The sequence below is a fragment of the Salvelinus namaycush genome, chromosome 31, assembly GCF_016432855.1.
Source record: "Salvelinus namaycush isolate Seneca chromosome 31, SaNama_1.0, whole genome shotgun sequence".
NCBI classification, from domain to species: domain Eukaryota; kingdom Metazoa; phylum Chordata; class Actinopteri; order Salmoniformes; family Salmonidae; genus Salvelinus; species Salvelinus namaycush.
The window spans coordinates 15,632,870-15,646,120 of record NC_052337.1 but is presented as its reverse complement, the minus strand read 5'-3'; the positions used below and the strand labels follow the sequence as shown (position 1 = coordinate 15,646,120).

Here is a 13,251-nt window from a genome sequence, read left to right as displayed (position 1 = left end):
GAAGATGAAACGTGGCTGGGTCTTTCAGCATGACAATGATCCCAAACACACCGCCCGGGCAACGAAGGAGTGGCTTCGTAAGAAGCATTTCAAGGTCCTGGAGTGGCCTAGCCAGTCTCCAGATCTCAACCCCATAGAAAATCTTTGGAGGGAGTTGAAAGTCCGTGTTGCCCAGCAACAGCCCCAAAACATCACTGCTCTAGAGGAGATCTGCATGGAGGAATGGGCCAAAATACCAGCAACAGTGTGTGAAAACCTTGTGAAGACTTACAGAAAACGTTTGACCTCTCATTGCCAACAAAAGGTATATAACAAAGTATTGAGAAACTTTTGTTATTGACCAAATACTAAATTTCCACCATAATTTGCAAATAAATTCATTAAAAATCCTACAATGTGATTTTCTGGATTTTCTGGATTTGTTTCTAATTTTGTCTGTCATAGTTGAAGTGTACCTATGATGAAAATTACAGGCCTCTCTCATCTTTTTAAGTGGGAGAACTTGCACAATTGGTGGCTGACTAAATACTTTTTTGCCCCACTGTATGAGATGAGTAATGTATGATATGTCAACATTATTAAAGTGGCATTATTTAAAGTGACTCTAGTGATACCTTTATTACATCCATTTTTTAAAGTGGCCAGAGATTTGAATCTGTATGTTGGCAGCAGCCTCTCGGTGTTAACGATGGCTGTTTAACAGCCTGATGGCCTTGAGATAGAAGCTGTTTTTTAGTCTCTCGGTGCCAGCTTTGATGCACCTGTACTGACCTCGCCTTCTGGATGATAGCGGGGTGAACAGGCAGTGGCTCGGGTGGTTGTTGTCCTTGATGATCTTTTTGGCCTTCCTGTGACATCGGGTGCTGTAGGTCTCCTGGAGGGAGTTTGCCCCCGTTGATGCGTTGTGCAAACCACACTACCCTCTGGAGAGCCTTGCGGTTGTGTGCGGAGCAGTTTCCGTACCAGGCGGTGATACAGCCCGACAGGATGCTTTCGATTGTGCATCTGTAAAAGTTTTTGAGTGTTTTAGGTGACAAGCCAAATTTCTTCAGCCTCCTGAAGTTGAAGAGGCGCTGTTGCGCTGCCTTCACCACACTATCTGTGTGGGTGGACCATGTCAGTTTGTCCGTGATGTGTACGCCGAGGAACTTAAAACTTTCCACCTTCTCCACTACTGTCCCGTCGATGTGGATGGGGGATGCTCCCACTGCTGTTTCCTGAAGTCCACGATCATCTCCTTTGTTTTGTTGACGTTGATTGAGAGGTTGTTTTCCTGACACCACGCTCCGAGGGCCCTCACCTCCTCCCTGTAGGCCATCTCGTTGTTGGTAATCAAGCCTACCACTGTTGTGTCGTCTGCAAACTTGATGATTGAGTTGGAAGCGTGCATGGCCACGCAGTAATGGGTGAACAGGGAGTACAGTAGGGAGCTGAGAACGCACCCTTGTGGGGCCCCAGTGTTGAGGATCAGCGGGGTGGAGATGTTGTTTCCTACCCTCACCACCTGGGGGCGGCCCGTCAAAGTCCAGGACCCAGTTGCACAGGGCGGGGTCGAGACCCAGGGTCTCGAGCTTATTGACGAGTTTGGAGGGTGTTAAATGCTAAGCTGTAGTCAATGAACAGCATTCTTACATAGGTATGCCTCTTGTCCCGATGGAATACAATGTATGTTGTTCGAGCTAAATACACACACACACACACACACACACACACACACACACACACACACACACACACACACACACACACACACACAAACACATACACACTCAGTCATTCGTCAATCTGTGCTCCCAGGGCTGTAACCACAGCCACCTCCTGCCTTAACCACAGTTGGGTCAGAGGTCACAGGAAATGTCACTCACCAGACAACATATTCCGTTCTTGCCTCGAAGGTTGCATTGATCCCCCAACTGGATTTTTTACATTTATGCCTATGGGCAGCTTGTACCTTCTCTGATTCAGAGGGGTTGGGTTAAATGCGGAAGACACATTTCAGTTGAATGCATTCAGTTGTACAAGTGACTAGGTATCCCCCTTTCCCTTTCCTAATACAACAGTTCTAGTGCTACAGTAGCTCTCTCCCTCTCAGCCACCCCTCTCTTAGCTAAGTGCAGGGCTGGCCTGTCTGTGGTTACCTTGGAGATGCCTGGCCAAGGTAAACAGTAGGAGCAGTGTTGGAGCTGAATCGACCAGTGTCTGTCTCTAGCCCCTGATCCCTAGAGTGGACCTGTGTGTGTGGCTGGCTATGGAAAGCCTGGCTAGGGTTAACAACTTAAGAGCCCCTATTCATCCTATCCACAGCTCCTCCTCTGTTTTCAAGCCACACCAGACAGACAGAGCAGAAGGGTACTGTTAGGCTATTCACTGCTTAGATTGGTGATGTAGCATCAGCCTTTCAATATACATTCAATATTGCCCCTGGGAGAACTGAGGGAGGGTTGTACTGTATGAATTGAAACGAGTGGTTCCTAGTAGAGGGCTGCATTCCTGAGGTTCTTGAAAGAGATCATTGCGGTGTGGTCAGCATTTTTCATGCTGCGGGTCGGTCAGACAGACAACTTTGGGATGAAAATATTTTTGTTGTCCCGCAGATTATTTGGAAACAATCATCTTTCTGCTTTGTATGCATTAGCCTACCTATTGTATTAAAAGTACATTTTTCGCATTATTCAAACACAGAATTTGCTGCTTAAACTTCAGTAGCCTACCTCTCCTAGTTGGGCGTCTGAGTTCAAGTGTGCCTAGTATGTGTGGTCTCATTGAAATAGAGTAGGCTGCCTACATGGGCGGAGAATCACGTGGCAGTTAACTTAAATTCTGAAATTAACTTGAATTTGATTAGACTGTAGTTTACAACAGTGTCTGTAAATAAATATTGATAATGGAAAGAAGTGGAGGGTGCTCAACCAATGTGAGTCGAGGTGCAATCAAAAAATGTAATCATCATGGAAAAGGCACAAAGCCTTACGTTAGGCTACTATGGTGAGCGAGCATTGCGTCTTTTCATTTTCAATAAGTATTGATTACCCATTTATTTGTCTTTGCCTGCAAATCAGCCTCCTGAAAGGTAGTGTCACGATCGTCATGGGAAGAAGTGGACCAAAGCGCAGCGTCGTACGTGTTCATTCTATTTTTTTATTAACTGAACACCGACAACAACAAAACAAAGTATGAACGTGATGTTCTGCAGCGCAAAATAACAACCAGTGCAAAATTAAGAACCCACAAATGAAAGAGGGAAAAAGGACTGCCTAAGTATGATTCCCAATCAGAGACAACGATAGACAGCTGCCTCTGATTGGGAACTACACTTGGCCAAAAACAAAGAAATAGAAAACATAGAAGTAAAGAAACTAGAATGCCCACCCTAGTCACACCCTGGCCTAACCAAAATAGAGAATAAAAACCTCTCTATGGCCAGGGCGTGACAGTACCCCCCCCACCAAAGGTGCGGACTCCGGCCGCAAAACCTGACTCTAAAGGGGAGGGTCCAGGTGGGCATCCCTTACGGAGGCGGCTCCGGTGCGGGACGTAGACCACCCTCCGCCTGCAGATCCCGCCGCTTTGGTGGCGGCCCTGGTGCATGGACCTTCACTGGAGGAACCGGGCCGCAGATCATCGTCGGAGGAACCAGACCACCGATCATCGCCGGAGGCTCCGGACTGGGGACCGTCGCTGCAGGCCCCGGACTGGGGATCGTCGCTGGAGGCTCCGGACTGGGGACCGTCACTGGAGGCTCCGGACTGGGGAGACACACTGCAGGACTGATGCGTGGAGCAGGCACATGACTCACCAGGCTGGGGAGACACACAGGAGGCCTGGTCCGTGGAGCAGGCACAGGACTCACCGGGCTGGAGAGATACACTGGAGGCCTGGTTCGTGGAGCAGGCACAGGACTCACCGGGCTGGAGAGACACACTGGAGGCCTGGTTCGTAGAGCAGGCACAGGACTCACCGGGCTGGAGAGACACACTGGAGGCCTGGTTCGTGGAGCAGGCACAGGACTCACCGGGCTTTAAAGACACACTGGAGGCCTGGTTCGTAGAGCAGGCACAGGACTCACCGGGCTTTAAAGACACACTGGAGGCCTGGTTCGTGGAGCAGGCACAGGACTCACCGGGCTGGAGAGACACACTGGAGGCCTGGTTCGTGGAGCAGGTACAACCCATCCTGGCTGGATACCAACTTCAATCCAGCAAGTGCGGAGCACCAGCACAGGACGCACTGGCCTGTGAAAGCTCACTGGAGGTCTGGAGCTTAGAGCTAGCACAACCCCTCCTGGCTGAATCACCACTTTAGCCCGGGACGTTCGAGGCGCTGACACAGGACGCACTGGGCTGTGCAGGCGCACTGGAGACACCTTGCGCAGAGCCGGCGCAGGATATCCCAGTCCGAGGAGGCGCACTGGAGACCAGGAGCGCTGAGCCGGCACCACCCTTCCTGGCTGGATACCCCTCTTTACGCGGCAGGTACGGAGAGCATGTACTGCACGCACCGGGCTGTGACTTTGCACTGAAGGCACGGTGCGTAAAACTGGAAAACATGGCACTGGAACCGTGACCAACTCCTCTCGCCCCGCTCGCCAACCCGTGTTCCCCCCCAAAATTGTTTTTGGGGGTTGCCTCTTGTGCTCCCGTCTCTGCCGTAACTCCTGATCTCTCCGCTCCTCTCTATCTGCCTCCGCCTGTTTCCATGGCAGGCTTTTGTCGCCTGCCATGATCTCCTCCCATGTCCACGATGTCCTAAACTCCCTTCTCTCCCGTGCCCAGGATCCCTTCTCCTCCTGGCCACGCTGCTTGGTCCTTTTGTGGTGGGTTCTTCTGTCACGATCGTCATGGGAAGAAGTGGACCAAAGCGCAGCGTGGTACGTGTTCATTCTATTTATTTATTAACTGAACACCGACAACAACAAAACAAAATACGAACGTGACGTTCTGCAGGGCAAAATAACAACCAGTGCAAAATTAAGAACCCACAAATGAAAGAGGGAAAAAGGACTGCCTAAGTATGATTCCCAATCAGAGACAACGATAGACAGCTGCCTCTGATTGGGAACCACACCTGGCCAAAAACAAAGAAATAGAAAACATAGAAGTAAAGAAACTAGAATGCCCACCCTAGTCACACCCTGGCCTAACCAAAATAGAGAATAAAAACCTCTCTATGGCCAGGGCGTGACAGGTAGGCTAAATTTTCCTTCACTCTGCGGTCCAACTCATACCAAAATATCCCAATTGGGTTGAGGTTGGGTGATTGTGGAGGCCAGGTCATCTGCCGCAGCACTTCATCACTCTCCTTTGTCAAATAACCCTTACACAGCCTCAAGGTGTGTTGGGTCATTGTCCTGTTGAAAAACAAATGATAGTCCTAAGCGCAAACCAGATGGGATGGCATATCGCTTCAGCATGCTGTGGTAGCCATGCTGGTTAAGTGTGCCTTGAATTCTAAGTAAATCACCTACAGTGTCACCAGCAAAGCACCATCACACCTCCTCCATGCTTTACATGGGGAACTACACATGCGGAGATCATCCGTTCACCTACTCGGCGTCTCACAAAGATATGGCGGTTGGAACCAAAAATCTCACATTTGGACTCACCGGTCTAATGTCCATTGCTCGTGTTTTTTGACCCAAGCAAGTATCTTCTTCCTATTAGTGTCATTTAGAGTTACCAGCCTCAGAAAGTGCAGCCCAAATAAATGCTTCACAGAGTTCAAGTAACAGACACATCACTACATCAACTGTTCAGAGGAGACTGCGTGAATCAGGCCTTCATGGTCGAATTGCTGCAAAGAAACTACTACTAAAGGACATCAATTAGAAGAAGAGACTTGCTTGGGCCAAGAAACACGAGCAATGGACATTAGACCGGTAGAAATCTGTCCTTTGGTCTGATGAGTCCAAATTTGAGATTTTTTTGTTCCAACTGCCGTGTCTTTGTGAGACGCAGATTAGGTGAATGGATGATCTCCACATGTGTGATTCCCACCGTGAAGCATGGAGGAGGAGGTGTGGGGGTGCTTTGCTGCTCACACTGTGATTTATTCAGAATTCAAGGCACACTTAACCAGCATGGCTACCACAGCATTCTGCAGCGATACACCATCCCATCTGGTTTGCGCTTATTGGGACTATAATTTGTTTTTCAACACCTACAGGCTGTGTTGAGGGCTATTTGACCAAGAAGGAGAGTGATGGAGTGCTGCGTCAGATGACCTGGCCTCCACAATGACCCGACCTCAACCCAATTGAGATGGTTTGGGATGAGTTGGACCGCAGAGTGAAGGAAAAGCAGCCAACAAGTGCTCAGCATATATGGGAACTCCTTCAAGACCGTCGGAAAAGCATTCCAGGTGAAGCTGGTTGAGAGAATGCCAAGAGTGTGCAAAGCTGTCATCAAGGCAAAGTAAGGCTACTTTCAAGAATCTAAAATATAAATATATTTTGATTTGTTTACAGTTTTTGGTTACTACATGATTCCAAATGTGTTATTTCATAGTTGTTATGTCTTCAGTCTTTTTTTACAGTGTAGAACATAGTAAATGAATGGAATGAGTAGGTGTGTCCAAACTTTTGACTTGTACTGTGTGTATTGGATAACGGCACAATCATTTGGGCTTTTTGGGGCTTGGCCTCATTAAATGCCTTTAATGTGGGGCTCATACATTTTTTAAACTGTATTTATTTATTTCACCTTTATTTAACCAGGTAGGCTAGTTGAGAACAAGTTCTCATTTCCAGTTCTCATGGCGACCTGGCCAAGATAAAGCAAAGCAGTTCGACACGTACAAAAACACAGAGTTACACATGGAATAAACAAACTTACAGTCAATAATACAGTAGAAAAAGTCTATATACAGTGTGTGCAAATGAGGTAAGGCAATAAATAGGCCATGGTGGTGAAGTAATTACAATATAGCAATTACACACTGGAATGGTAGATGTGCAGAAGATGAATGTGCAAGTAGAGATACTGGGATGCAAAGGAGCAAGATAAATAAATAAATACAGTATGGGGATGAGGTAGTTGGATGGGCTATTTACAGATGGGCTATGTACAGGTGCAGTGATATGTGAGCTGCTCTGACAGCTGGTGCTAGTGAGGGAGAAAAGCTAGTGAGGGAGATATGAGTCTCTAGCTTCAGTGATTTTTGCAGTTAGTTCTAGTCATTGGCAGCAGAGAACTGGAAGGAAATGAATGTATGTAATGTATGGCTCATCAGGCTGAAGTAGCATCAGTCTTGAATTTTCGGTCAAAGCTTTAATCAATGCTTTATTATGCTTTTGAATGACACTTCCGGTTTTGGCAGGAAATACCGGGTTACCTGGGAGAAAAGTGATTTACTCTCGGGATAGAACATTTTGTCAAATACCGGGAAAATATTCAACCCTAGTTGTTCCGATATATGATTAAATTGACTATTGTGAAATGACATTGACGATATATAGTGAAATGCAAGACTATACTCTATTTGAACTTTACAAATCACAACTGTGCAGTTTTATTAGTTAGGCTGTATCAGTTTGTTCAAAATGAAGTCTAAATGAATTAACTAAGCCTTATTTCTTCTGCCATACTAAGATTATTTAATGAGAATGTTACTATAATATCATAAATAAAGGGAAAAAAATTCACAGTCTGGAATGATCTAGTCATTAACGGAGCAAACCGATTTATATCGGATATCACAATATTTGAAGTACCATATTGTAGTAGAGGTCTCCCCAAGTATTTCTCAACCTTAATGGCCACAGACACAAACTTTTACACATGCTCACACACATGTGTATGCTTGTGCACTGCACACACGCTCAATCCTTCTCATTTTACCAGTACTGTAACTTTTGGTAAATACTTTTTTTTCTTCTGTGCAGCTGGTGAAAGAGCTCTTTGTTTAGACAGCCATTATGAAATGGTCTGTGCTGGTGCTGGGGCTGAGACCACCACACACTGTGCCAGTCACTCCTGTGAATCAGCATTGGAACTAGTTTCGACACAGTCTGAAATATGAGCTATTCCTGACCATTGTTAGCGCCTTTCCTATAACACCTTATTCAGAGGCACAGAATAAACTTCTTCAAACTTTTCCCCCATATTTTCCCGTTTCTTCTTCTAATCCTCCTAAACCAGTCTTGCTGCTAAATTGTTTTATTTGGTTCCTTTTTATTTTTGATGATTTGCTGAATTGCTAAATGATCTTCTCTGTGTGTGTGTGTGTGTGTGTGTGTGTAGCTGCTGGAGAGGCACCGGGCCATGGAGAGTATGGTGGAGCTGCTGCAGGTGTATCCAGAGGAGGACGAGGCCTATGGAGAGTTACTGGAGGCTACAACACAACTCTACCACTACCTGCTACAGCCCTTCAGAGACATGAGAGAGCTGGCCATGCTGCGCAGACAGCAGATCAAGGTAACAAACTAGGGCTGAATTTATGGGGCCTCCCGAGTGGCGCAGCGGTCTAAGGCATTACTACAGACCTGGGTTCATTCCCGGGTTGTGCCACAACTGGCTGTGGTCGGGAGTCCCATAGGACTGCGCACAATTGGCCCAACGTTGTCAAGGTTAGGGGAGGGTTTGGCCGGTGGGGCTTTACTTGGCTCATTGCACTCTAGTGACTCCTTGTGGCGGGCCCGGGTGCCTGCGGGCGCCAGTTGAATGGTGTTTTCGCCAACGCATTGGTGCGGCTGGCTTCCGGGTTAAGCTGGCAGATGTTAAGGAGCGCGGTTAGGCGGGTCATGTTTCGGAGGACGCATGACTCCACCTTCTCCTCTCCCGAGCATGTTGGGGAGTTGCAGTAATGAGACAAGATTGAAAAAGGCAAAAAATAAATAAAATATTTTATGTTTTAGCACGATGTTCCAAATGACTATTACAAGAATCAAGGTTTTTATTTTTTTCCTGATTTTATGAGTTTGTCTTTTTGGTCTTGTCTCTTTCGCTCCTTCTGTGCTGTGTGCACTGTGCACCTTCACACACAGACACCAAGCCCCTCCCTCTGCCACTCATCTTCCTCTCTGATAACAAGCAGTTTCAACTTGCTATTTGCATTTGAGGTTTGGGCCAATGTAATCGGTCATATGGACACCGAAACACATTGAGACAATATTTTATTGTAATAGAGGATAACCTAATGATAACATTTTTGTCTCATCTGCAGAAATGTAAAACAGAGAAGACTCTACTAAAACAGAAGTATCAATGAACATGATTGGGGATAATTAATGGTCAGTTTCTGTTGTGAGCACCACCATGTACCTCTAGCAGCATTTTAGCCACAAACTGTTATACTAGCTGTCTAGTCTGTGTTTTAGAAATGTGCAATGAGCATAAAAAGACGCAGTTATATAAGGAATTGGCAACTCATTCTCATTCTGAGAAATAAGCATATTATTATCCTTGATTTCAACATCTAACATAGTGAACAGGCTATGTTTTTCAAACAGTTTGAGACAGACAAGAGAATGTATTCATAACAGTTCAAGTGTTCTACCTTGTTAGCAAGCAAATAGATCCAAGTTGTCTAGACTTTAAATATAAAGATTAGCTGGCTACTCACTAGCAGGTGGGCTTGTGCTTGAGAGATTGTTTATGAGACCTGTGTTCATGTTATTATGCCTGTTACCAGAAGTTAGTCATTATTACTGGATGTGCATTGAGCATGGTTCTGGTAAAAAATGTAACAAAAAGGGCAGTGATTATTGCAAAAAAATAGGTTAAACTATTTAGATAAAATAATACAATTATTAGTGGGTCTTATAGTTGAAGGCTTATATTTAGCCTGGGTATAAATGTACATGCCCTGAATTCATTAGACCCCCCCCCCCCCCCCCCCCCTGAATGTTTGAAATGCAGTGTATTGACTTTTTAATTGTGCAACAAAGATTATTTAGACACTGAATATATATAAATATATACAGTAACAGTCAAAAGTTTGGATTTTAGATTCAAGGCAAAGGGTGGCTACTTTGAAGAATCTAAAATCTAAAATATATTTTGATTTGTTTATCACTTGTTTGGTTACTACATGATTCTATATGTGTTATTTCATAGTTTTGATGTCTTCACTATTATTCTACAATGTAGAAATGAGTAAAAATAAAGAAAAGTAGGTGTCCACACTTTTGACTGGTACTGTAGTACAGTGCAAATTACAATACAAGATATATACAATGGCTGTGTCTCTTCACAGTCCCCTTTGTGCAGTAAAGTGTTCTTTTGTCAGTTTTTTTGTACTGTTTTTATTGCTAGTTTGAGTTACCTGGGGTGGCAGAGAGTTCCATGTAGTCATGGCTCGATTTAATACTGTGCGTTTCCTAGCCTCTGTTCTGGGGACTGTGAAGATACCTCTGGTTACATGTCTCATGTTGTACCGATGAGTGTCCGAACTGTGTGCCAACTGCTTGAACAGAGAGTTTGGTATCTTCAACACATCAAAGACCAATAGTGACGCAGTCAACTCTGAGCCAGGAGAGACTGACATGCGTGTTACTGACACTTTCCCTCCTTGTACATCTAAGTGCGATACGTGCTGCTTTGTTCTGGACCAACTGGAATTGACCTATTTCCTTCTTTGCCGCACATGACCACACAGTTGGGTAGTAGTTCAGGTGCAACACAACTAGGGCCTGTAGGACCTGTCTTGTCGACTGAGATGTCAAGAAGGCAGAGCAACGCCCTATCATGGACAGACCTCTTCCCATTTTAGCAACCATTGAGTCTATATGTTTTGACCATGACAGCTTGCTATCTATGGTTACACCCAGCAGTTTAGTCTCCTCAACTTGTTCAATAGCCACATTATTCAATACTAGAGCTAAACAAGGTTTAGCGTTGAGCAAGTGATTTGTCCAAAAATGATGCTTTTATTTGATATTATATTTAGCACCAGTCTATTGATAGTTATCCATTCTAAAACTGACTGGAGCTCTATGTTAACTGTCTCCATTATTCATTTTACTGTTGCAGCCGATGTGTATATTGTTGAGTTGTCAGCGTACATAGACATACAGACTTTATTCAAAGTCAGTGAAAGGACATTTGTAAAAACAAAACAATAATGGCTCTAGCCGGCTGCCCTGCGGTACACCACACTCAATTGAATTTGCATGAGAGAGGCTTCCATGAACGAAAACCCTCTGTGTTCTATTAGATAGGTAACTCTCAATCCACAATAAGGCAGAAGATGCAAATCCAAAACACCTACGTTTTTTCAGCAATAGGTTATGATCAATGACAAAACTACACTGAAGTCTAACAAAACAGCTCCCACAATCTTCTTACTATCAATTTATTTCAGCCAATCATCAGTCATTTGTGTCAGTGCCGAACACGTTGAGTGCCTTTCCCTATAAGCATGCTAAATGTTCATTTGTTTTCTGTAAAATAACTTTGTATTTGATTAAACACATCATTTTTTCAAAAAGTTTGCTAAACACTTGTAACAGGATGATTTGTTGGCTGTTTGAACCATTAAAGGGTGGGCCAAAAGCTCTTTGACAGACAGCAGCATACACTCTAATACATATTATTTCTTAAGTCCTATCTACTGACATTAGGGTTAGCTTCTGTGGCTAACTGGATTGACGAGATGGTGGGATGAAATTGCTCCTAGTTTTTTGTTGTCCTACTCCACTGTAATGGTTAAGGCTAAGCTGTTCCTAGGTATGTGGTTAACACTAACCTCTACCCGCAATATGATGGTGTGTGTGTGTGTGTGATGGGGGATCAGATCAGCTAGAGAGGCTTCACCCCCTCAGCCCGCCTGCCTCCCTGCCCAGAGCAGCTTAACCCACAGTAGAAGTATTAGTGCTGTGGTCAGTACTCAGGCTCTAAACCAAACCAGGCTGGAATACTGCTCAGCACACACATACACCTCACCTCTCCTCTCTTCTCTTCAGCTGCTTATCATTCTGTTCAGTCTCTTTCTCCCACCCCCCTCTCGCCTTACTCTCTGCCTCTCTCCCCCTCTTTCTGTCTTTCTGTCTCTCTCCTTCCTTTCCTTGCCCTCTCCCCTCTCTCTCTGAGGGTGTTGTGTTAGTGAGGATTGTGTGTTATTTTAGTAATCTCTTGTGAGGGTTCAGCCTATAGTCATGGAGGTTGGGGTGATTTCCCCATGTTTGTCTTTGGCCACATCACATTCTTCACCCAGCATGGCTGTCTGTGGCGCTGCACTGGTCACACACATACGCACACGTACGTACATACATACATACATACATACATACATACATACATACATACATACATACATACATACATACATACATACATACATACATACATACATACATACATACATACATGGCCATGTGTAAGGGGAGTTCCTTCAGAATACAATGCAGCATTATGAGATCCGGGTAGAACCTGCTTCCCGGTAGGTACAGATCTAGGATCATTTGGGAAGGATTACCCACCCCAAATCCTAACACCAACCATTAGGAGGAGAAACGCTGAACTGACCTTGAATCAGCGTCTAGGGTAGGGTAACCCTGTGAGATATGCAGGAAGGATCTGGGCTCTGTGCTCGTTTGATAATCCTACCAGTGTGGTCAAAGCTGCTCCACTGATCTGCTTTCCTCTAGTACACCTGCCAGATGTCCAGAACCTGGAGCAATGATATGTCTCAGTAATCCTGCCTGCCTACCAGGGTTTCCGTTAGCCGGTAGTAGCCGGCCTTTGTCCGGTAAAAAAATGAAACAGCCGATAAATAAAATTGTCAAAAATCTCATTGTGAATCTCAACCAATTCATTGATGGAAATACCAGTCGATGGAAATACATTTGACTGGTCATGCTTATCGATCTATTGGTTAATTTGCATAATTTAGTGGAATTAAATTGGCGCGTGTACAGTATATTTGTTATGTATCTTTTTTATCACACTCGTACAGCATACAGATACAGAGCCTTTAAGTGGAAAATCTGTCAGATGCTGCTAGAGCTGCTGCTACAGCATCTTGTGGTGCTTTCAAGACATCTGGGAACTCTGAAAAATACGATGTGAAATCATGACGTCAGAGATCTTCAGGTTGGAAAGTCAGAGCTCTAGAAAGAGAGTTCCCGAGTTGGAATTCCGAGTTGGGTGACTGTTCAAATAAATGTTTGTAGTCAGAGCTCGTTTTTTCCCCCAGTTCCCAATTGTCTTGAACGCACTGAAGTCAGAAGTCGGAGATTTCTGAGTTCCCAGTTGTTTTGAAGGCGGCATCAAACGGCAATGGAAGGCAGGCTTCATCAGCATCACACACCACTTT

At 45.0% G+C, this 13,251-nt stretch overlaps 1 protein-coding gene across 1 annotated transcript in view; it reads left to right on the top strand.

Annotated features, from left to right (window-relative positions):
* LOC120025750 (junction-mediating and -regulatory protein-like) overlaps positions 1-13,251 on the top strand; it is a 68,613-nt gene that overhangs the window by 30,298 nt on the left and 25,064 nt on the right. The window contains exon 2 of the mRNA XM_038970362.1: positions 8,238-8,411. Coding sequence (XP_038826290.1) covers positions 8,238-8,411 — 174 coding nt within the window. The remainder of the gene's footprint in view (positions 1-8,237; positions 8,412-13,251) is intronic.